Source organism: Dermacentor albipictus, chromosome 7 (assembly GCF_038994185.2).
Source record: "Dermacentor albipictus isolate Rhodes 1998 colony chromosome 7, USDA_Dalb.pri_finalv2, whole genome shotgun sequence".
NCBI classification, from domain to species: Eukaryota; Metazoa; Arthropoda; class Arachnida; order Ixodida; family Ixodidae; genus Dermacentor; species Dermacentor albipictus.
Genome location: NC_091827.1, coordinates 23,175,412 through 23,200,616, shown reverse-complemented (window position 1 = coordinate 23,200,616; position 25,205 = coordinate 23,175,412). Strand labels below are relative to the sequence as shown.

General features: G+C 46.1%; 2 protein-coding genes across 4 annotated transcripts; one reads left to right on the top strand and one right to left on the bottom strand.

Annotated features, from left to right (window-relative positions):
* The first annotated feature begins 19,134 nt into the window (after positions 1 to 19,134).
* On the top strand, positions 19,135 to 21,732 carry LOC135896322 (putative nuclease HARBI1). Of its 2 annotated transcripts, none has more exons than XM_070521176.1 (3): positions 19,135 to 19,716; positions 20,362 to 20,404; positions 20,934 to 21,732. In XM_070521176.1, exons 1-3 carry the CDS (start codon positions 19,435 to 19,437, stop codon positions 20,969 to 20,971), a joined length of 363 nt encoding a protein of 120 aa, XP_070377277.1. In that variant the 5' UTR covers positions 19,135 to 19,434; the 3' UTR covers positions 20,972 to 21,732. The 2 variants fall into 2 exon arrangements, with proteins under 2 accessions (XP_070377277.1, XP_065280762.2); XM_065424690.2 differs by having other exon boundaries at positions 20,362 to 20,570.
* A 112-nt stretch (positions 21,733 to 21,844) lies between these two features.
* Positions 21,845 to 24,039, bottom strand: LOC135916948 (myb/SANT-like DNA-binding domain-containing protein 3). Of its 2 annotated transcripts, XM_070521175.1 has the most exons (4): positions 23,941 to 24,039; positions 23,731 to 23,843; positions 23,489 to 23,674; positions 21,845 to 22,341 (listed from the first exon to the last, which is right to left on the bottom strand). In XM_070521175.1, the coding sequence occupies exons 2-4, from the start codon at positions 23,738 to 23,740 to the stop codon at positions 21,878 to 21,880; spliced, it is 660 nt and encodes a 219-aa protein (XP_070377276.1). In that variant the 5' UTR covers positions 23,741 to 23,843; positions 23,941 to 24,039; the 3' UTR covers positions 21,845 to 21,877. The 2 variants fall into 2 exon arrangements, with proteins under 2 accessions (XP_070377276.1, XP_070377275.1); XM_070521174.1 differs by having other exon boundaries at positions 23,731 to 24,004.
* Between the last annotated feature and the right edge of the window lie 1,166 nt (positions 24,040 to 25,205).

Below are 25,205 nucleotides of genomic sequence, written 5' to 3'. Positions count from 1 at the left end.
TCCTCTGTCTGCAATTGTAAAGAAATCGGTGGAAGAATTGTAATGAACTTAATGAAGCTAAGGATGACATGGCAGCGAGCTTTATGAAACATCCAAGTACTGTCCACCCCACTACAGAAGTGCTTTTACACTTCACATTCCTCCACGTGTTATGACGAATGGCAGGCCCACGCACACAATTCAGATCGAGAGCTTAGTCCAGAGCTTAGAAGAGAAATACGCCACTGGCTACGTCGTCAACAAAACACCACTCACGACAAGCACTGATCTAAGCGTCTATCAAGAAGTCATTTCACAAGTAGTTCACATTTTCTTTTTTTCGCGTGTGTCTCGTTGAACGCGGTCTCAACATTCCATGTATGCTAATTAAATACTCGCCTGCCTCGTCTTCCTAGTTACACAGCGAGAAACGTTACATCGGAGCTCCCTGCAACAAAAAAATGCCTCCGGCTTCTGACGAACGCTCGCTCGCCTGCAAGCGTGTCTCTCTCAGTGGGCGGCCAATAGTGAAACAGACCGCGGCCAATGAGCGCCCCCTTTCCGCTCCCGCGCTCCCTCTGGTGTCCAGCGCCCGTATACGCCGCTAATCGATCGCCCTGCACTTCGCCTCTCTCCTCTCGGTCAAAACTCGGTTTTCGGGCAGCCGTGTCCCGTGGGGGAGGGGAGGATGGCGGGGAGGAGGCTTATCAAATTAGTGCTGACACGGCTAGCGAAGCCGAGGCTCTTTAGACGCGTTGCTGGGTTGCGACTGTGTTGCACGCTCCCCCCGCTGACACTCCGTCCTGCCTCGCTGGCTGTTGCGCCCGGCAGCGTCTGGCCCCCTGCCTTCCCCTGCACACTGTTGCTACCGCGTTCTTCGTTCCTTTGTACGAAAGGAAACAGCCGGCTCTCTCGCAGTGTGTGCAGAAAGGTGGCGATGAATGTAGACGGCGGGGCATTGAATGGGTGCCGTAACGTCTTCGTAGGTTTATTTCGGCCTGCAATAGGAAGGGGGGGGGGGTGCTTTTTTTTTTTGATATGGTATGGTATGGCATGGCATCGTAAAACTTTATTGAAGTCCTGCAGATCGTGAGTTGTTTTTTGGTACCTCATTTTAATTTGTCTTTAATTATAAAATATTTGTTTCTAAATACGCACTAATTTTTAGCATGCGGAAAGAGACAGTCATTACCATTTGGTTGAAAATGTCAAAACACAATGAACGTATCATGTAATGCTAAATAAGGGGGACAAGCTGTACAGGACATCTATTCCTTTCTCTTCCTCTTCTTTCGTCTTCTTTTTTGTGCATCTGTATGTTCCTACTGTGTTTCTATGATCATATATGGGCTTTTGAAGATGCGCAGTTCATCCGCATTAATGCACATTATTTCTTTCTTTATCTCTTTCTCCTTTGTGTTTCCTTCATTCTTTTACGCGTTTGATGTAAGCGCGGAAAAGGGTCACCTGTGCGTTAACTACAGCGAGCCCGTAATTTAGGCGTCGAATAAAAGAAATCAGGGATGTGGTAGATATTAAAATGCTTTTTATCACACGTTCCAGTTTGGCCAGTCCTTAGGCAGGAATGATAGCCTCATCTGAAATAAGAAAGCAGCTCTCTACGCGCCGTTTGCCAGTAGGCTGTGGTTTCATCGCAGTTTCACAGACTATATATAGAAGCAGTTATAGTTAACCGAAATCATCAAAGTCACTGCGTTGATTTGTCGTTTCCGATTTAAAAAAATACAGATACAAGTAATCAGGTTATGAACTGTTAGAATCAAAAGCTCTTCTTTATTATTATTTCTGCGTGTTCCAAGAACTGTCTTTCTAAATTTGGCTAGGTAATTATGTTACCTCGGAGCTGCACTTACTCAGATAACTAAAAAAGAAAAAAAAAGGCCGCTACTTGACACGGGCACTCAATCGAAACTGTAAAAACACTGCATTATCCGAACAAAATTTTTAAAAACAATGTATAACTTACTTTCTTAGTTCACAAAATGGTTTTAATTGGTGGCATTAAATGTAGCATGCCAAAATAAGGAAATCTCATCTCGTGTGACCCAAATTAAACCTTGCGCAAGATAACCGCTGGAAAGATAGAATGTATAATGATCGCGTGGTTGCAAGAGGGTAATAGAAAACTTCAAATTGGGGAGGAGGAGGAGGAGGAGGAAAAACTTTAATCTGGTCCTGTACAAGGTGTTGCCACCTGCCTGGCTAGTTCCATGTTGGGACCGGGAGGTCAAGCCTCCTAGCCCTATCACGGGCGTACTGGACAGCCAGGACTTGAGGGATATGATCAGGAGATCTGATCATTCCTAAAAACCGATTCCGGGAAATGCCAGGGCCGAGCGACCCACACTCCCAGAGCAGATGTCCAAGCGTGCATATCTCCTGTTTGCATGCTTTGCATATAATATTCATGTCTGTAATGTTATACCATTTCTTTATTTGTGCAGGTGAATAATAAGACTCTGTCTGTAATTGTCTAAGTGTAACTGCTTGTGCTCTGTTTAGCCTATAGTGAGGGGGTGGAAACTCCCTCCTTCCCATGTAGTAATGTTTTGTAATTTCATTGTATGTAATGAGCGTATCTCTATGTAAGTTCTCCAATCCAGCAGAATCAAAACCATATGTAAAAGCGGCCCGGTCTGTAAGGTCGCGGGCGACGCTGTTGGCCGATTCATTTGGATTGACGGGAATGCCATCAAGTGAACCAAGGTGCGCCGGGAACCAATAAATGTAACGTGTAACATTTGTTTGCCTTTTGTTAATTATTCTCGCAGCCTGCGGGGCAATCTTTCCCCTATTGAAAGCTCTAATAGCCGTTTTCGAGTCGCTATATATTTCGATGAATCTATCGTCTGTTAGTGCCAATGCAATGGCAACTTGTTCAGCGTCTTCAGGTTTGTTAGTGTAGACCGTGGCGCAGTTTGTGCAATTGCCCTGGTGATCTACTACCACCGCCGCGAACTTAGTTAGATCTTTGTAGGCAGCCGAATCGACAAAGCAGGCTCCTCTGCCCCCTTTATCCATTTTCTCGATTAACGCCCTGGCTCGTGCGACTCTCCTGTTGATATTATGTTTTGGGTGCATATTCCTGGGTAGAGGTGCGACGATTATGTTGTTTGCGAATTCTTGATTAACTTTAACGTACTGTGCTGAATCCGTAATGGGGTTGATCATGATCTTGTCCAGGATTGATCTTCCCGTGCTGGTTGTAGATAGTCTCGCTATTTGTGATGTTTCTTGAGCCTCCGCGATCTCCATGGTCGTGTTGTGTATTCCTAATTTGAGCAGTTTTGCAGTGCTGGTTCGAATTGGGAGCCCCAATGCGCTTTTAACAACCTTCTTGATCACTGCGTCAAGCTTTTTGAGTTGAGACTGCGTCCAATTGTACATGGCAGCGGCGTATGATATATGACAGAGTACGAATGAGTTGATTATCCTGATGAGGTTATCTTCTTTCATGCCCTTGTGTCTTCCTGCCAGGCGCCTGATCATCCTGCACGCGTTATCCGTTTTAAGGGTGATTTTCTTCACCTCGGTATGGTTTCCACCGTTTGCATCAATGAAAAAGCCTAGTACCCTGATCACGTTGACTCTGGGTATATTGGCACCATTTTCTGTATGTAGGTGTATATTGCTTTCCGATAGAGGTTTCCAGCCCTTAGGCCTGCCCCCCTTTTCACGTCTATAAAGTAGTAACTCCGATTTGTGGGGGGAGCACCTGAGTCCAGTGGGCCTCAGGTATTCTTCCACCGTCTTGATCGCTTCAGTCAGTGCGTCCTGTATCTGCCCTTCACTGCCACCAGCACACCATACAGTGAGATCATCAGCATATATGGTATGGTCAATGCCGTTAATCTTGCCCAGCTTTCTGGACAGACCAATCATGCACAGGTTGAAAAGGACGGGAGAGATCACCGATCCTTGGGGGGTTCCTCGATCTCCGAGCTGAACCACTTCCGAGTTTGTGTCTCCGACCTTTATCTTCGCCGTGCGTGCTTCGAGAAAGGATTTGATGTATTTAAACATCCTCAACCCGAGTCCAATGTCTTCTATCGTTCTGAGGATGTACTCATGCTTGATTCTGTCGAACGCTTTTTCCAAGTCTAATCCCAATATGGCCTTAGTATTTCTAGAATATCCGTCGAGTATGTGGTGTTTAATTTGCTTTATGGCATCCTGCGTGGAAAGTGCAGACCTAAAACCCAGCATGTTGTGAGTGTATATATTATTGTCTTCTAAGTGGTCTTTTAGCCTGTTAAGGATTGCGTGTTCAGCGACCTTCCCCACGCATGATGTAAGTGATATTGGCCTTAAGTTGTCCAAGCTTGGAGGTTTACCCGGTTTGGGTATTAGTATAACCTGTGAAGTTTTCCATTCTTCTGGGACTTCGCCTGAGATCCATGCTTCATTAATGAAGTCTGTCAGCGATTCAATGGACGGCTCATCGAGATTTCTAAGTGATCTGTTTGTTACTCCATCAGGACCGGGGGCTGAATTTCGATTTAGTTCACTTAACACCCTCCGGATTTCGGATATGGTGAAGGGTTGGTCGAGTTCCGGTTGAGCGGCTCCCCTGTATTCTGATGGAAGTGGCTGGTCCTGCTCATTTCTAACTGGTAGGTATTTGTCAATTAGTTGTTTGGTAACTGTTTCGATGGGCTGATCCCTAAGGGCTACGTGTATGGCTCGGGCAAGGCTGTGTCTTTGGTTGGCTTTAGTGCCTTTTTCATCCAGCAGATGCTTGATCAATTTCCACGCCTTGCCGTTCCTGATTTGCCCATCGATTGACTCACAAAACTCGTCCCACTGTTGCTGGCAGAGGGTGTTACAGTATTGTTCGATTTGTTTGTTAAGTTCTGCGATTCTTTTTCTGAGCCTACGATTTAGCCTTTGTGCCCGCCACCTTCGGGTTATGGCTTCCTTGGCTTCTATTAAGTGGGCAAGTTTCGAGTCCATTGCCTCTACATTAGTATCTGTAACAATTCGTTTGGACGCTGTTTTGATGTCCCTTCTGATGCCCTCACACCAGTCTCTGAGATTGAGTTTGGTGGTTTCTTTTCCGCTTTGGGCTCTTAATTTACGAAAAAGGTCCCAATCTACGACCTCGAATTCTCGAGTTCGGCCTTTCTCAACTTCCAGTGTGACTTCTATTACGTAATGATCGCTGCCAAAATTCATGTTTGTATTAGTCCATGAAACATGCTCTGTGTTCTTAATGAACGTAAGGTCAGGTGTGGTGTCTCTGCAGACAGAATTGCCAAGCCTTGTAGGATGTGTCTTATCCGTGACTAAGACCAGGTCTAGCTCATCCGCGTGATTCCACAGATTCCTGCCCTTGGCATTCGTCCTAACGTAGCCCCATAGCTCGTGGGCTGCATTGAAGTCTCCTAATATAATCAGAGGTCTACTTCCAGCTAAATTAGTAGCCTTTTCGAATAATCTCTTGAAGTGTTGTTTCTGGTGTTTCGGATTACTGTAAATGTTGAGTACGAATAAGCTATTGTTCCTTTGATTTTTGTGTGAAGTTGGTACTACAACCTCAACCATGAGGTACTCTAGGTTTTTGTCTATGACGCCTAATTCATGTGGGATGTGTGTAAGCTGCTTATTTACAAGCACGTACAGGCCCCTACCGAACGTTTGACACTCTATGGCTCTGTATCCAGTGAGTGTGACATATCCATATCCTGTCTCTTGAAGTGCGATAATATCCGGTTTAGACTGAAGTGACCTAAGGTATTGCTGGATGATGGAACGTTTGTTATTGTACCCCCCGCAATTCCACTGCCATATTCGAAATTCCCTCTTATTGTGAGCCATATTGCATATTCATCTCCCCCGCCTGGGGAGTTAGTGTAGCTCTGAGGAATGACGACCCGCATTGTTCCCTTACGTCCATTGACATAGTCATCATTTCCAGGGTTTTAATTCTTTCGCCAAAAGCCTTCAGTCCCTCCTTAGGGTCATTCAGTGCCGTCTGTATATGGCCTACATTCATTGTCAACTGTGAGACACTGTCCATAAGCATCTGCATGTTGTCTTTAAAAGACGCCAGCGCTTGTTTGACTTCCTCCATCTGTGTTTCAGTGTTCTTGAGTTTACTTTCAACAGCCCTACGCTTGGCTGACATTGGGCCTTCACCAGCAGGCGCCGGGACTGGGGCTTCTTTGCGTGTATTAGTGCTATCTTTGTTTTCTGCTTGTTTAGCCTCGCTTAAGAGTTTCCTTATTGCCGTCATCTCTCTAATCATGTTCTGATTCATTTCCCTTAGTTCTGCATTCTCTTTCTTAAGTCTTTCTATTTCACGATCCTTACTTTGCTCTGGGGGTGGGTCACAAAGCATGGCACTTACCGGATCGGTACGCGCGTCGTCGGCCCAGATAAGTCTTGTTTTATTGTTGTCCCGGTGAGGAGGCGTCTTGTCCGCTATGGCCGTTCCCTTGACTTTGTCGGCCCATGTGGATCCGTTGATTCCTTCCCCGGGTTTCGATGCAGCCTGTTGGCTCCGATCTCTTGATCCGGATCGCGTCCTGGATTGGGATCTGGATCTGGGTCGGGATCTGGACACGCTTCTTCCCCTGGAGCGTGAGCGACTGCGGGACCTGGACCTGCCGCGGGACCTTGAGCTTGGCTGCGTGTCGTTATTGTCCTTGTTGACGTTGGTTGCTAGTGCTCTTTCGTTTCTCCGTTTTCTGACCACGTATGGAGTTGTATAGCGCTGCTTACACACTTTGTCCGCAGTTGGGTGTGGGCCACCACACAGTTCACACCTGGGTTGGCACTGATGTTTGTCAGTCGGATTCACTGCACCACAGCCTCGGCATATTCTCTCTTGCGGAGACGGGCACACATCAGCTCTGTGACCGAGCCGACCGCAAGCGTAGCATACGTCGACTTGTTTCTTGTATAGTGAACACCTTACAAGGACCGGGCCATATCTGACGAAATTCGGAACCTTGTGTCCATCAAAGGCGATGATCACCGTACCGGTATTCTTGATTCTTTTAACGGCGAGAGCCAAAGGGTTTCTTGAGTTGACTATGTTCTTCTCCAGCTCCGTCGGGCCATCTGCTAAGTCAACGTTCCTTATCACTCCCTTGCACGTGTTGTGAGGTGCAGCCTCATATGCGTTGATCTCGAAGCTGCATCCATTCAGGTTAATTGACCTGATTCTCACATATTTCTCAGCATTCTCTCGTTGCGGCGTACTCGCCACAATTATGTTTTGGTTCACGTTCGGGCATATGATGTCTGATGCAATGTGGTCCGAGCTTAGACCAGCTGCTTCAACGATGGTTTTGCCTATCTTGGTAGAGCCAATCTTGCTAATATTGAGTCCGCCGCGTGGTCGGAGTATGATTTTAAAGTGATCTTTCGGCAAGTATGGCATTCGGGATGCCGTGGCGACCCTGTTCTTGACTCGACTGCCGTTCTCGAATGTTCTAGGCGACGTAGCCATATGAGGCCTAGCTCCGGCTGAATTGCCGCTAACAGCGGATCTGGTAGAAATTCGCCTAGAAACTGCTGCCTGCCATCCGTACTCTTCGGTGCACTTGTCGGGAGGTAGTTCCTCCCCATCCATCATGACTTGCATGCCTGACTCGCCTCCAATTGCCACACTCAGGCAGCACCTGGCCTAGCGCGGCGGCAATGGTGGCTGCTCGAAAAAGTCTCTTAAAATGTGAATAGTCGACCCACCGTAGAAATCCTGGTGTCACCGTAATCCTCTTGATGCTAAGCGTCGATTGATGTAACCGAACCAAGGATACACTCAGACTAATGGGTCGAAACCGATGTTGAAAGCGGGAGCCGATCTTTCTCCATGTTCTTCGATGCTTCTTCTTCTTCGTCCCTCTTCAAATTGGGGCGATGTGTGTAGTACTGCGGCTGTCACCGTGAAGCCTTTGCTTACTGCCAGTGGCAGTGAATGATGTACCAAGAACCGGAACCGCCTCAAATTTCGCACTTCTAGTCACAATGAACTTATGCCAAGTTTTTCATAACCCGTCGTGGTGCGTGGTGACGTGTAGTGGCTTTGGCGTATCACTACTAAGCCCGGGAGCGCATGATTAAATCCCAGCCGCCAAGCTTAAAGTTCCGGATTCCCCCGCTACTGCGCGCCTCATAATCACAATGTTGCTTTGACACGTTACGTCCCAGAATTTAATTTGCATTTGATTGCCTCATGTCAAAATGACACCGTAAAGCTTATATGCTATAGCATTTTTTTTTATTCTCAGGTATTTAGGAGATGTTGTCACCTTTAATTGGCGCCGGCTGCTCCTCTTCATATAGGGATTTTAAAAAAAACGAGTAAATCGTAACAAAAATAGTGAAATCATACCAACATTAATTTTCGTAATATAAGTACACTACTGCCACACTGTAACTGAAAGACAACTCCAAATCATAAAAACCCAGAGTCCAGTCACGCGTAAGTAGGCTAATGCCACACTAAAACGAGCCAACTCAGTAACACAGAAACACAGAATCCAATCACATATGCGCACTTAAGTAAACACAAAGTCCAGTCACTTAGCTAGACTAAAATAAGGGCACATAATAAATCACGGATTACAGTCTTATGACGTTACAAAAAACCAGGTATTGGATTGGCCAAAGTCGGGTAAAAGGAAAACATAGAATGCGTGCTATCAAATTTAAACACTCTATTCAATGTTTTCCGAGAATATCCCTCGCTTCTAGAAATTCTCGAAGGGCCACTAAAGCTAGTCTTTGCAATGAGTATGTTGGCCAAGGATCGCATTATTATAAATATATTTCTGGTATACTATTAGTGAAAAGGAAAAAAAAAGCTATACACCAAGTGATATCCTGCCGAGAATGGAGGCAATGTTCGCTTTCACGAAAGACAGTTCGCGTTTTCCGATTTTTCGTGGCCATGCATCTTCTCTAAGAAAAAAAATATGGTAAAACTTTCGCTTGGCAAGTTCTTTCGTATGCGTCGCGTCTACGGGTGGTGCAAGCCAGTGGTAATGCTCGGCAAGACAACGGAAACAGCAGTACTGAGAACAATCCGATCCTGTAATAATGGCGCCGGGAGTATACGAGCAACAGATCTGCTCATAAACAGCAAGTACAGGGAATACGCTTGCCAACACTGAAGCTACACGATAGTCCCCACAAATTTGGACAATCTCCTTGCGCGTAAAGGCGTGCTTGCCTCGTCTTCCGATCCGGGGAAGCCGCGCGAGTCATTTGCTGCGCTGTCGGAGGTCGACAGTTATCGGTATTTATGACGAGTATTACCAACTCCAGTCGTGCTAAGAGCCATAACAATAGCACGCCAGCTCAGCGACAGTCTCCAGGGAACTGTCGCACCCGAAACATTTAGATAATCTGATTTGACTCCACCCGGCCTACACACTAGGTGACCGCCCTTATAAGCTCAGCGGGTCGGGTGCATTTTTTATTGTTTTTACAGGCTTCCCTAAAATAAGAATAGAAATAGAAAAGGTCTGGAAGAAGCGCGTTTTTCTAGGGTGCTACATTAGGTTTCAAAGCGATAAGAACCACAGGTGCGGAGAATTCACGTAAAAATTCAGTAAGCTGCTCAGTTCCTTGTCTTACCCAGGCCTTATGGCTGTGTTCGACTTCGAGCAATAGCGGGCTTGAAATCGCTGATCATTTACGTAATTGTGTTAGTGTGATTAGATTGACGGGCACGTTTTACAGCGATGCTGAGAACCGGCAATGCGCCATTAGCGACACCTAATGGCTGCGTTTTTAAGGAAAGTGTGCGGAGCCATTGTTAGACAATGCGATTATGCTGAGTCACCTGCTGTAACGTTATGGGCACCTATAACAACGTAAACTTAACATGGATAATTGGGCCTTCAAGTTTTCCTTGAGCATTCGTTGAGCACAGTAGTGTTTTGATCACGCATAATTCGAAGGCAATTTCAGAATATGTTTCTGCGAGAGCACATAAAATGAATCGCGGCTGCCATTTTTAGTTGGCTTCGCGGTGATACTTTAGTGGCATTGTGTGTAGGTGAAGATAAATCTGTTGTCCTGTCTGCGCCAGTTGTCTTGCTCTATATCTTTAGTCCCAACTGGACAGTGGTCCGGTCATGACACCAACGGCTTGTATGGTCCAGCGTAAGAGTTGAGCGCCCCGAGTCTGCTTGCAGACAGCTGTCAGACAGTGTGCAGCGTCGGTCATCAATCAGCGAAATTCGCAGCTGCCAAAAGATTTCTGCCGGTCCGGCACCTTCTGCTCCACCACCGACTAGCTTGTGGTCAGTTGAGGTGGCCGGCTCCGGATTTGCTACTTTAGTGTCCTTTCTTTTTTTTTTAAATATCGAGGCGTAAAAAATAATAGCATGTGCACAGTGAGTAGCGGTTCCGGGGGTCACCCCCTTTTGGTAATGGCCATACGGGCATATAAGCGTTCGTCAAAACGTTCACCTTCTTTTTGTTACTGCTGTCCAGCTGCAAGTACCGGTGGCAAGCTGGACTCTTAGCTTTTCTTTCTTTTATTTGCTGCGAACGGACACAATTGTCCGTTGTCGTTAGATGTCGCTATAAAGCTTCTGAGCAATGGTTGTTTTGTTTTGTTAATATGACAGCCGTCTGGAGTCCGCAACTGGCTATATGCAATGCGCGTCAATTCATTTTAGCATGCCTTCATCACCGTGTTGTCATCAAGACAAAGAACAAAGAAAAGAAAGCTTTATGATGCACCACCGTGACTGTGATCTGAGCTCAATTACGCCGCTGCAGAAATATGCACTCGGAATGTGGGCTTTCTTAGTAGCACCGAGCTAATGGTCTCTAATTCATTTGTGTGTGGTGTTCAGCGCAGCACGAAATCTCGGTACCCCTAGCCCCAAAGGACTACAATGGAGCCGTTGCAGACGTTCAGTAGCATAAGCATTTTATAAACACGATTGGACGCACATTCAATATAGTGAACGATACGCGATAAGTAATCAATTTAATAACAACAGAACAACATTAGGAATATTACAAAAGAAGTGCAGTGCCAATGAAAAGAATGCTTTGACTGCTTCCTCGGGTAAGCTGCCTGCGAGTTATGCTAAAGGAGCGCTAATGTAAAAAAAAAAAAACCGGGTACTTTTAATTTTTTTTCCCGCTTATCATTGGCGTGCAGAGGCATGAAGAACGTATGTTCATCAGCTGCGCGCTTTAGGTCTCGAAACACAGTAATTGTGTACCTGATCACACGCAACATACATATTCTATTAAGCAGCACCTTAAACAGCGCGACACAGCACACAGCAAAGAAAAAAAAAACACACGACAGAGCACTGACTGACATGTTTAGAAATGTGTACCAAGCAGCACAGGTGAACGCATTGTATACGTATCGATGTCCACTAATTGTGACAATGCGTATATATATATATATATATATATATATATATATATATATATATATATATATATATATATAGATAGATAGATAGATAGATAGATATACACCAGACAGAAGAAACAGGAAGGAAACAGGGCGTTTTCTAAGAGGTCTGTATACTTCTACAATTTAGAGCGAAAGATATCACTCTAAACATCACTTGAAATTTTCAGGCAGGTGTCATTATATCCGTAAAGTCATCTGTTTTTGCTGTCCCAATCGACTTTCTTGGACACTGCCAAAGACGCCCTCCTTCCAATATATAGACAGATAGGATTTTTTTTTTCTTACAGTTGTCTTCGGGACCATTTCTTTCTCCTCCGCTCACCCAACAGTATAACTCACAATAATAAGAGATGCTCAAGCTTGTCGCCCACACGACTCCCATCCTAAAGTTATCGATAAGACGGGCAATCAAGAAACAGGCTACCGCACGCATCTGTCACCCCGAAACCATCAATTACCTGAACTGTCGACAGGCAGACCAGATATTTTCTCAGCGCAAGTAGAACTGTCGGACACCTGATTCGCTTCGCGAAAGGAAGAATTTGAAAAAAAACGAAACAGCAGAAAAAAAGACAGCGACTCCAAACGAGCTAAGAACAATTCGTCACCGGTCCATTTGGGTGCCATCAACCGTGTGTGTTAGCCGAAATGGTGCGTAGAATAAAGACGCTGACGCGAAAAGGAAAACAATCTCCCCACGCCGATCCGACTCTGTGTTTTCGAAAATGGACGCGAAGGAAGCACCCCTTGCTGGCAAGGCGCTCTCCGTAAACGCTGCCAGAACGTACTTTTGTTCTAGTTCTGCGCGCGCGTTCACATGTGTATACTGTATGCGTATACGTCTGCGTCTTGCGTGCGTTGGAGCCTGTCACGTGGGCATGTGCCGTGTACACTCTACAGCCCTCCCTGTGTCATGTCGCTGATAAAAAAAAAAAAGGCAGGACTCCCGGCACCATCTATCTTTTCGCAGTGTAGGGAACAGCGGAGACTCTTTTATTCCTCTCCGCTGGTCTTTGCATGGGCGCGTGCGGTGTGACCCAGGTTCGGGAAGCGAATGTACGCGCGCGGTACTTTAGACTCGCTCCATTATACTCCTCGCGAAGCGGGTGGCTTCCCGGCAAGCACTCCCCACACCCCCGACCTTCGAAGCGCCCGGCTCGATTTATTTCTATCTTTTTCAACCGTATTGTACACGGTTATACAGTGTGAAAGCGTTTTCTAGGAACGTCCCGTTGTTAAATTTGTTCCTTTGCTCAGATGCAGGTTGGCTTGTTCGGTAACAGGTTTAAAAAAAAAAAAACAGCTTGCGTCTGTATTTGAGAGCAGTTATTCCGTGAAAACAAGGGAACCTTAGTTGTGCTTATGCATTTTTATTTGCTTGGCGCTTGTTTGTTGAGATTGGTTGATTTAGCCACTGATTCATTGATACATTTACGGTGTTTAGTATTTCAAAGATATCAGAGGGGGAAAACAGGGGGAGGGTTAAAATTGGATTAAGTTTTACTATCGTCAGGTGCATCAACTGAACACAACCACAGAAGTGTTAATGGAGTCTTTAGAAGATACCAACACTGTATAGTTCCTTAGAAAGTGCCTTTTGATGACAACGAAAGAGTAAAATGAAAGAGATAACTGACAATAATACTGTGATGAGATAAAAGGGGCCGGAGGAAATTTAAGTTGGCGTTCCTGAAGCATTTCTCCACTTCTCGTAAAGGACTTCATATATTACTAAATAAATGCTCCTAACCCACATTGCCGAGGGAGTTCGTAAACTTAGACGCTGCAATGTTCCAACTGGCTGATTTGTCTCGTTTCAGTCAAATAAATTTTACCGGCATCTCTTAGAAATTCTCTGTGGGACCTATTGTATAAACCCCATCTGGTTCAACGAGTACAGATACACTTCTACAGCGGCAATTACTACTTCACAAAGTCCCAATTTACTGCCGTGACACTGCCAGATCGGGAAAATCTATAGTTTACAAATGTTCAAGCCATAATCGGCGAAGAAGCTCGTTGGCCTAATTTAGGATGTATGGACAATGTCACATTTCCCAGCGTACCATCTTTCTTATGCCAGCTAAAATTCCGTGCCACGTGCGGGGGTAGGTGGAGTTGGAATGGATTATAAAAAAAGAAAACCAGAAAGGAAGGGAAAAGAAAGAAAGAAAGGAATCGTTTTGATTGCACGTTACGGACGGACACCTCTCTTCTCACGGTCAAAAAGTCATCTGAGTCATTTGTAGAGCAGCCGTGCCTGGGTACAACGGGGACCCCTCTGACATGCCAAAGAGGAGTTGTTAGGTCGGGTGGTGGCTGTTATGGGAGAGGGGGTGTGTGGCTTTAACTGTGCAGGGTATTAGCCAGTAGAGGGGGCTGCTGTGCCGTGACGACAAAAAAGAAGGCGCGGCTTCCCCCTTCCTATGTACTTGTAAAGCTTGATGTACACCGGCATGCGCGCACGCGTTCTCGCTTTCATGTCGGATGCAGAATGATCGCGAGGACGTTTTATACAGAGAAAGGGGGGGGGGGGAGGGGGGGAGGGTTAGTATAACTGTCTGCACAGCCACAGCTCTCACAGAAAAGCGAGCAGCGACCTATAACGCTAAGTGTTCTATAGGCCTGCCTTATAAGGTCGCTGTACATGAGGAACGGTGTACTGAACGTACAAGCTTGTACCGACGACCACTGTAACACGCTGAGCGCGCGTTCCTCATCACAAAACAAAACACTCGGACATAATAAAGCAGAAAGTTCGGATATTTTCGCCGAGGTGACTCCAGCGGCTATGGCTTTCCGCCGCAAAGCCCGAGGTCGTGAATTCGTTTCCTGGTCAGTGGCGACTGCATTTCTATACTAGCGGAATGCAAGAATACTCGTGCACTGAGATTTAGGTGTGCGCCAAAGAGCCACATGGAAGTCGAAATTAACACGGCGCCCTTTCCCCCCCCCTACGCCCCCCCCCCACCCTTCACCCATTCATCCTTCAAACACGCGTGTTTTGTTTTCAGACGCTGTGCCTCATAGCGTGGGATCTAACTGGAAGAACTGAAGTAAGAATTAAGGCGGAACCTGCAAGAATTTGATTTGATTGAAACATTAAATTGTGAGATCGTGCACGTCTAAAACCATAATCTGATCATGAAGGATGCAGTAGGATGGGGACTCTGTGTATATTTTGCCCATCTGTGGCTCTTTGCGTTCGGTCCCCATCGAAATGCGGCCACAGCAGTTATTAACCGAACTCGCGACCTCGAGCTACACCACTTAAAGGGACACTAAAGTGAAAAATGATTTCGTCTGCATCAGGAAATTACCGTTATACAACACCAAAAACACCACTCTTGCAACGTTAAGACGTTTGGCAAGCCAGAAAAAGCGCGAGAACGAAAGACAGGTGGCGACGCCTACTTAAGTTCCCGCACCTGGGGGCTGTGACGTCTTGGATTTTGATGGCATGTTCTAGGGCCTACTAATTATACATAGCGGTACAGATTGACAACATTGTGTTCTAAAGAAAGCAGATATTAAACATGGCAAGTTTCGGGAACCTTTATTCAGCCAACGCGGCCCAAATGCGAAAACGTACTTTGGGATCTCTGACGTCACGCTGACGTAACGGCGTTGGGGGTTCGGCGCGAAATTCGAATACTGATACTTGGACCTTCAATTTCTCATCTAATAATCAAACTACTTTTTTGAAATGCATGCCTGCAGGGTTCTCAAACAATGCTTCGTTAGTCTAAACTGATTTATTGTTTCGCTTTAGTGTCCCCTTAACGCCACAGTCACTAAAATGCAGGGGCGAGGAATTTTTTTTTTTTAGTGTACTTGGTTAGGAACGTCCGATGAGGTTGACAAAAAGAAGAAAATAGTGCTAGGTCTCTATACTCTCTGTCATAAGAAACTGTAGAGATTGCGAACCGATAAATATCGTTATCTTGAAGGAAAGGGCAGGCATGTTTTGGCTAATCGCCTAAGGTACGCGGAAGCAGTAACGCACGGATAGGCGACAAGAAGTGGGCAGAAGAAATTGATTGCACCTATCGACTCTTAGTGTGTCATAGATAAGAGGAGGAGAAAGAATTTGTTATGCGAATGGCAGAGGTCAGCGTGAGCTAGCATGGTATGGAAGGTGGCGACACGTGATGACATCTAATAATAATATTTGGGGTTTTACGTGGCAAAATCACTTTCTGATTATGAGGCACGCCGTAGCGGAGGACTCCGGAAATTTTGACCACCTGGGGTTCTTTAACGTGCACCTAAATCTAAGCACACGGGTGTTTTCGCATTTCGCCCCCATCGAAATGCGGCCGTCGTGGCCGGGATTCGATCCCGCGACCTCGTGCTCAGCAGCCCAACACCATAGCCACTGAGCAACCACGGCGGGTGTGATGACATCTAGCCTACTATTCCCTGCGCAGGAGAAAGAGGAAAGGAGACGAAAGAAATATACGTTCAGAAAAAGAAGGATGGATACGTCTGTGCAATATTCATCTCTAAAGGCTAGATTCCAGCCCATTTTTCTGCAAATAGTCGAAAACGTTAAACATATATTTTCATAGCAGGCTGAAGGGGCGACGGTATTCAAACTCAGCGTCTAAGTTGTTTCGTTGGGTGGTTCGCTTTTAACTTTGTCGCGCTTCCTAAGCACACATCGTCTCTGAACACGAAGAGGCCACTTGTGAGTCGCAGCCGTGTACTTTAGTTTTTTTTAAATATTAAATTAGGCCGCATTTTTCACTCTGTCCACTGTGCTGGTCATGTGCATTAGACTGTCGCCAAATTTCGAACAAACACAATCGTATGCAGGAAGAGAGAGAGAGAGATAAAACTTTATTGTGTCCTTGATGGGGTTAAGGGGTGGCGGGGGTCGGGAGACTAACCCCCAATCCACCCCTTCCTCAGACGGCGGCCAGTTCTTGCTTTCTGGCGGCGTCTTCGGCCATCCGGACGGCCCAGAGCTGCTCCTCTGGGTCTAAGCTGAGCAGCAATGTCTCCCACTGCTCGGCCGTACTAATGATGCGTGTGTTAGTGCGGGAGGTGTTGGTGGGTGAGGCTTTGGGGCATTGCCAAATAATATGATTGAGGTCGGCGCGGGCTTTGCACGCTTTGCAGAGTGGTGAGTATGCGTCGGGGTACATGCGGTTGTAAAGCACGGGGTTCGGAAAAGTTCGTGTCTGAAGGAGTCGCCAAGTGGTGGATTGAGACTTAGTCAGTGATTTGTGTGCTGGGGGGTAGCGTAACCGCTCTCTGCGGTAGTGCAGTAGAATTTCTCCGAACGTGACCATTCGGTCCCGCGGGAAGCTTCAGAGTAGAAACCGTGTTAATGCGTTAAATCTGGCGTGCGTTCACCCGAAGGCGTTGAAAACGAGCGCGCTCTTCGATCTACCAGCACCCAGCTCTATAGGCCTCTTCTGACACGCACCGGCAAGCCGACTGATCGCTCAAGTTCCATTAACAAAGGCGCACGAAAGAGAGATCGTCACAACAAGAACGCAAGTTGCCCTTCCTGTAGTGGCTGCCCTCACTTTGCCGCTATCGCTTCATCGGCACCCCGGTGCATAACCGTCTGCGTCCGCACTGTCTATCTACATAGCTTTTAATCGCTTTTTAAAATCTTTCAAACTTTCCAGGGTGGTCACGTGCCGCGTTCTGTGTCGAGACCCCTAGAGCTATCGAGGCATGGGAAAAAAAAATGACGGTGTCTTATAGGCATTCGTTTCTATTCGTATATATTTTTCTGTTTTTGCTTTCAAGAGCGTGCATGGCAGCCATTCGCTTTGTAAAGGCGCGAAGAGGGGTTCGATACGCTTCGACGAAGCAGATCGAGGCAGCGGGACGCGTTTTTCCCGTTTTGCAACTTGCCCCTTCGGTTCGCGTTACCATTTTAAAAGTCATTAGAGCGCTTTGTGACGCAATACCTTCAACCCCGGTCTCCATTGTGATCTGCTTCTACTATCACTCGGTCAATCTAGCTTTCTTTTCTTTTTAGAAGGTTATTGTTCGGAGTGTTGCATAAGAAATAAAAAGCGTGATCTGGGTGTCCGCAGAAGTGTTCGCTGAAGTACAGCAGAAGTGTTCGACATTATTCCCTTGATGTTGACGAGATTCACATCGCACTTACAAGAAGAACCTTGTTGTTGATCAACTCGCGTGCCGCCAAATTGCCGTGGACACTCAGGTGCAGTCTCATTCACTCATAGTGTGAACACACGAGCGCGTGGCGGCACTCCGCAGAGCCATGTTGCAGTCAACGCCGTCCACGCATCTTTATTTATTTCTCTGAAGCCTATAGATAGTCTATAGATTAGCCAGCCTTCAGAACATCACACAATTTTAACGCGACAGCGTTAAGGAGCTCGTGTCGCAGAAAACCCGGTGTCGTCGGCGTCGGCGTCCGCGACGTTGGCCGTGAGCGATAAATCCCAGAAGGCACTTCATAAATAAAAAACATCTTGCAAGATGGTGGGAATCGAACCAGGGTCTCCGGAGTGTGAGACGGAGACGCTACTTCTCAGCCACGAGTTCGTTACTTCAAAACGGGACAAAATCGCCTCTAGTGAATGCGGTGTTGCCTTAGAAACGTGCAGTAGAAAGTTATGCTGCGGCGTATATCGGTAATTATGACCATGTAACTTACAGAAGTCGCAGTTGCACGAGTAGCGAAGTACGTTTCCGCTAAATTTTTGCTGCGCTCTGCGCACACGCAGAACCATCTTGCGGCAAAAACAGAAGACCCCCACCTCGCAATGTACGGCGCTGCCTTGACACGTGGCGCGCCACTCGCCCCATGATCGCTTCCGCCTTCATGGCGCGTCGGGGCCCGGCTATCTGTGCCGATCGCGACGTTTGGCTGGCGTAGCGCGCTTTAGTAGGCGGTGCGAACGGGATGCGATAACGCTATCGCGTTCCACTCTTGAAGGCGAAGCTTAAGCGTCTTCCATTTTTTTACAGGCAGATTGTTTCAGAAAATTAAATTGAATGCTTTACGCCAAATTTCTTGTTAGCACTTTTTATTGAAATTGTTATATTTATGGGCACGTGTCAGAATTGTGGAGTGGGCTTCCTCCATTCCATACTGACTCCGTTCCGGAAAATGAACATCCCCGCAATTTTCCTCCTTTTAGCTTCTCGGAATGCAGCGAGTTGGACCAGTGCCATTTTTAGGAGTGGCTTAGCTGATTCATTCGTCTCTTTCAATTCTAATAAATGAAACGCCTTTTCTGTAATTGTTTATTTCTTGGGCTTACGCGCCTGCTTGCGCTGGCACTTGCTTTTGCGTACTAAAAGAGGCGGTATTGAGTAAAAAATTAAGAAATTTGATATATTAGCCAAGTGTAGCTCAGTATAATTCGAAAATTTACCGGTTTGGCAGTCGCTTTTTGAAATCACCATTTAGCGCTCCAAGACTATAAGGGCCGTATTCTGAAACGCTCCTTACCTCACTGAGGAAACCTCAACTGCTTAAGGACGCCTTACCACATATTCTGGAACGCTCCTTACTAAGGTGCCCTCACTGAGGCCTTCCTTGGAGCTCCCTTAGGTTAAGGTGGCGCTGGAGCTACCTTGGTGCCGCCTTGCCTCACTCCTTGCACTAAAAGGGCGCTTCTCTGCAGCACTTTGCAAACTCTCTCATCTGCCAACAGATGGCATTAGTAGCACGGCGGCTATTAGGCGGCTACGGCGCCGCGGCCAGTTGCAAAAAAAAAATGGCGGTGTGTGGCTCGTTCATTGACAGCAATGTTGAAAATTTTGTGGAATTCGCGCTACGAGCAACTGACTTCGTGTACGGTGAGGTGTACCGCTATCCATCACCTTCAGCGAGAAACCTGAGAGATCGGTTGAACCCACTAGAACTGTACAGCGATGAAGAATTTCGGTCTAGATATCGCTTCTCCAAGCAGTCTATTGTGCTGCTACTGAAAGAGCTCCGGCTCAACAGAAATGATGATAAAAGAGGTGAGCCTCTTCCGCCTGTGTTAAAGCTCCTCATCACACTCCGATTCTACGCAACCGGCGCGATGCAGACTGTTGTTGGTGACCTCGTCAACGTATCGCAGCCATCCGTGAGCAGGAGCATCTGGGAGGTGACGCAGGCAATCTGCGTGGGACTGTTCCGCAAGTACGTGCGCCTACCAACAAGTGCAGAAGCGAAGTCCGTCAAGACAAGGTTTTACAATATCGCTGGCTTTCCGGGCGTCACTGGCTGCATCGACTGCACGCACGTGCAAATCATCAGTCCCGGAGGAGACAACGCAGAAGTGTACCGGAACCGAAAAGGCGTGTTTTCGATAAATGTGCAGGTAAGTTGTGGGCGTTTTAGTTTTTACTTGTTTTCAAGGAATACCTCGTTGATTGATGCCCGCGAACTTCTGCGCGTTAGTGACATGTCGAGGTAGCTAAAATATTATTGCACGATGAGTAGCTGTGCGTACCGTGTATTTCACAAGTTTAATTAAGCGATGTAATACGTTTTTCTGGGTAAGTTGATCCAGACAACAAGAAACACTGCAGACAAGTCTGTCCCGTGTATTAATTTCCTGTCGTGCAATCGTGTCATTTTAACGTGTAAACTGTTTATAGCTCAAGTAATGCATGTCATCATCATGAGAAGGGAATTTACAGAATAAAATTGGGTTTGAGTGCATACGGCCGACACTGACAAATCCTGACTGGGACGGTAGAAAACTAGGTGAGGTGATGAAGTTAGGAAATTTGTAGGCATAACTTGGAGTCAGCTAGCGCAAGACACGGGTAATTTGAAATCGCAGGGAGAGGCGTTCGTCCTGGGGGGGGGGGGGAGGAGGGGGGGAGGCAGTGGACATAAACACAGGTTGATGATGATGAATGTATGTCACTAACGTTTTCTTCATTCTGTGTTGAATTTTTATTGTGTGCAGAGGTATGCAGTATTTCTAAAATCACATTTTTTTTGTTTGCTGTTCCAGGCTGTGACAGGACCCGAGCTTCAGTTCTTTGACATTGTTGCAGGTTGGCCTGGTTCAGTTCACGACAGCCGAATTTTTGAAAACAGTCGTGTAATGACGTCATACGAGCAGGGAACTGTGTCTGGCATGCTTCTGGGAGACCAGGGATACGCTTGCCTGCCGTACCTCATGCCACCCCTGAAATACCCCCAGACAGCTGCAGAAAAAAGGCAGGATGCATATTTAAATTCATCAGCTCTATTGATTGTGTGCAGTTTGGCGGTGTACATGTACCTTATGGTGAGTGCCATAGATAACATGCACCACTTGAATTAAAGGATATAAAGTTAAAGAAAGTGCCTTGTGCACGAAACAGTGCAGCTGGAAAGTGTACCCTTTGTTACATGTTGCTCAAGAGTTGCCATGCACTTTATGTATTGCCATAACGCACTACTTAACATCCAGTTTTGATGGGAAGGTATGTCGGATGTGTGTATACAAAAAAATTCGAATAATTAAGCTCATCTGTGACCTGACAGGCTGACTGATTTGTTTTGACTAATTCTGCTGTAACTTTGTGTACTTTTGTGCAGATACAACAAGAGCCAAATTAAAACGAGAAACTCTGTAGAGAGAGCATTTGGAGTTTGGAAGAGGCGGTTTGGCTGCCTGAAGACAAAACTGCAGACAAAAAAGGAGAGGACATGTGCAATAATAACAGCATGTGCATCACTTCATAACGTGGCGTCTCAATTGGGTGATTTCTGGTTGAGTGGAAATGAAGAAGAGGATGCAAGTGAACCAGGGCCTGCACCAGCTGACACTCCTCGTGGCAACCAGCTGCGAAGGCGGCTCATTGAGAGACGCTTTTCGAGCACTGCAGCTCACCAGACAGGGACATAGACGGAGAAAACGACAGACCATTATTACTTCATGGCACCACTGGTGTGTTAGGACATCTAAACATTCGTCTTATGTGCATGCCTTGTTTCCTATATGTAATTACAAAGTATGGCACTCAGATGTTAAAATACCAGTTACCTGCGCTGCTTAACAATTCAGAGTTTCAAATATAACACAGTGCCACACCTAATAGTCTGCTTTGCTTTACTGTGACGTTCTAATTATCGGTGCTTTTTGCTTTCGCAATAGAGTATGTAATCTCATGCAGTATTCATGTACTCATGTGACCCTGTCGTGTGTTCAAGCGTATTTCTTTCTTATCTTATTATTTGTTTCTACACAATAATTTGTTGTTATGCTTCTTTTACTAGTATTTATGACAATAGCAGCTGATTTAAGACCGTAAATGCACACACACCTGACTTCTGTACACTGTTCGGTTTATTTATGTAGGCGTGCTGTATTTGTTTTGCGCCTTGTCTGCCAATATTCGGGGGTGCAGACCTTGTCAAGCCTGATGAATGGCTTTTTGTCTGTACCCACCAAGTGTCTTTGATACTGAAATAAAATGATTGATTGATTGATTTAGTAATGGCTCCAATGGAACATTACGCTAAAAACTGTTACAACTTGTTTATTGAGAGTTGCTCTTTGCCTCATCACCAGCCAGTTGCTTGGCAAGAACTTCTGCTCTCATTGAGGAGACCTTCAGTTTAGCCCTCAGAAGACGCAACTGCATCCTGTGCAAAAAATTTTTCTTCTCCTCGTCAGCATATTGCAGTCTTTTCCATCCATGTTCTTCTTCCATCATTCTCATTCTGGCTTTGTGCTCTGTGGCTCTTTGACATCTTTCATCCTGCAACGCTTGCAGCCGGGATTCCAGTTCAGTGGATAGCGTCTGCTGCAAAAGTGCACGCCGGCTAACCGCTGTTTCTTGAGATGCTGACTGGGTTGTAGCGCATTGAGTATGCTGAGAGGCTTGCTGTCTGCATTGCGCAGGCTCAGATGAGGCATCAGTAGGGTCTGCTGGTAACGGGGATCTTGCATTCGCAGAATCCACATACAAATATTCAGTGCTACTTAGTTCCAGGGTGCGATCTGCAAAAATAAAAATGCATTTTTAGAAAACACAAGTACAATTATCTAGTCTGCTGCTAACTAGTATTCTATCATACTATAAAATAAAAATTGTCTGAATACCAGTGCTCGCTGTTTGTGCTTTATTTGGCCATCTCATGTGCTTACAGTTGAAGATAAATATGTACTCATAGAAACGAAACAGTAAGCCACGGAGATTGTAGTAATGGCTTATTTCATGGTCCTTATACGCAAGAAAATAGCGGACCCTGCACATTTCCTCTTGCACTTGGCGCTCATTGTGGTTTCGTATAGTACTCATGCATTCAAGAGCCCAGAAAAACTGACGTGCACAAGGCTACACAATAAGGAAACACGGATATGTATGGGTTAAGAGTAATATTATGGCACTCTGGCTTATTTGTTACATAAAAATTACATTTTTATACCGCCACATCTATCTACATGTAGATATGGTACGCACTGTTTTAGGCAGTGCTTAAGAAAGATGAAACTTCAGTAAGCGTTGAGTGATGTCACTGTTCGCATGCATAACATTGCTTGGTATTTGTTTCACAGCATAAGAAAACATACTGGGCAGACAAATAACCAAGGAATAAGAACGTCTGCATGTTTATGCCTGTATTCTTATTTTCTGCATTCTGAAGGTGTTACCAAGATATGGGTTACCAATATATATATATATATATATATATATATATATATATATATATATATATATATATATATATATATATATATATATATATATATATATATATATATATATCAGCTCAGCTTAGCTGGTATGCACAATAATTCTAACATCACAACGAATTAGCAGTGCCATGCAAACAAACATGACACAGTGCATCTCCCCTCGCTCTGCTTACATTATTGTTTTTGTTTACTCCACACCGTGAAGACAACAGATCCCACAAACTGTTCGAATCGGTGAAAGCGAGGCTTTACCGTTTGCGTGAAATAATTGGTCGCTGCATAAGTAGAACAGCATTGAATGCACGCTTCGGCGGCATTCTGTGCAGGTGCGTTGCAGCTGTCTCGACACACCGTATACATCGGTGAGCTATGCACAACGATTTATCAAACCTAGCAATGTCACAAAAACACACTGTAGTAGTGCGTATAGCGGCCGGTCGTCACTGACCGTCGTCACTGTCCTCCGGGTTGCTCTGCGTCATTCCGGCGATGATGTCAGCCACGCTATCGGCAGGTTGCGTTGATGGTGGTCGGTCGCTATCATACGGGTTCTTGACGCGTTCGGAAAGATGCGGAACTGCAGCCTCGATCTGCGACAGCCGCTCGTCCACAGGTTCCGGCGGCGGCCCACCTCCTGCGATAGACATTGGCTCGAACACAAGGGCAAACTCTAGAGTAGCACAATCTCACCTGTAGCCATGGCATTCCTTATTTGCTTGGCCTTTTCTTTCTTCCACCGCTGCTTTAGGTTGTCCCATAGCTTTCTTAGTTGTGCGACAGTGCGCGGCCGCACATTTTCTGCGCTGTTGAATTCGGCAGTCAGTGCATCCCATGCTTTCATCTTTCTCGACAGCGACACGGTGTCGGATTTTTTGTTTTCGATTGAGAACTTGTACTTACGCACAAGCTCTGTTACTAGGTCTTTTTCTTCGTCGCTGTAAAACAGCTTCCCCGGCATATTTTTACGTACGCGGCTATCACAATCTGTCAAAACGCGGCGTTGGTCAGAAGTCAGAAGCGTGGTGGCGTAGTCAGAAGCGGTCAGACGATTGTCGCCAATGTTGCTAGACCAACATTTTTGCCTGCCGAAAAAGCAGAACGTTAAATAAAACAGAACAACATGTGCACCTGCCTAGCAAAATAGCAGTGCGCACGTCAACATTTATCGATGCGCATAACAAAATATTACACATATTCTTTATTCTGGCTTGAAAGTGAATGTTTATATAATATTTCACATCTACCCTCGAACCAAGACTCGTGAAGTACGCACGTTACCTCACTGAGGAGGCCCTTTCGAAAGGAACGTTGAGGGGAGCTTTTAGAATACGCTGGAGCCCTGAAGGAGCTCCTTGAGGTAAGGAGGCATGAAGGGCTCCTCACGTAAGGTAAGGAAATGGTCTGAGGTGAGGAACGTTTCAGAATACGGGCCTAAGTGCCCATTCGATCCCGCCCCATGATCTTGGGCTTTCGTTCCATTACCATTCTTCCTTCCCAACTGGTGTCATCATTCCATTCCCTCCTTGAGTTTCCTAGCTTTCTCTTTCTATACACACCACCGCTACCCCACTCTTCTTTCAATTGATCTCAGCTTTAGTTCGTCGTCTACCCTGGTTCGCAATCGAATCCGAACTGACCCCTTCCTATCTGTTCCTAATCTTCTCTCGTTTTTCTTTTTCTTTGCGTCGCTACTTGCGAAACGCTATGCCCTACCGGACTTGAAAAGCAAGAAGAAGCACGATGCTCCCCGACTTTGTGTTTGGACAGAATGGGCCGTGTGCCAGTGAACTAGGGGAGAGGGAGAATGGGGGAGGGGTGGTGCGGTGTTGTACGTATACGGGGGAGGCGTGCATTGAAGGAGAGCAGGACCCGTCGCTGGCGCGTGTTTGACACAATTCGACCCACCCCGCATTCGGTTCCTGCCCTCTTGACTTCGGCTCCTAATGCACTCGACGCGTTGCCGAGTTCGCGAGCGTGTCGGTCGTTCCCGAACGCCTCTAGCGGGCCACCCTCATCGTCGATTTATTGTTACGCTGTATACACCACCGCTGCAAAAAAAGAAAAAGAAAAGTCAGTTTGAAAAGACGGAAGGGTAGAACACCCGAAACGAAGGATTGATTGCGAGGATTGTTCAAAGAAAACTAAATAGTAAATGTAGTTTTCGA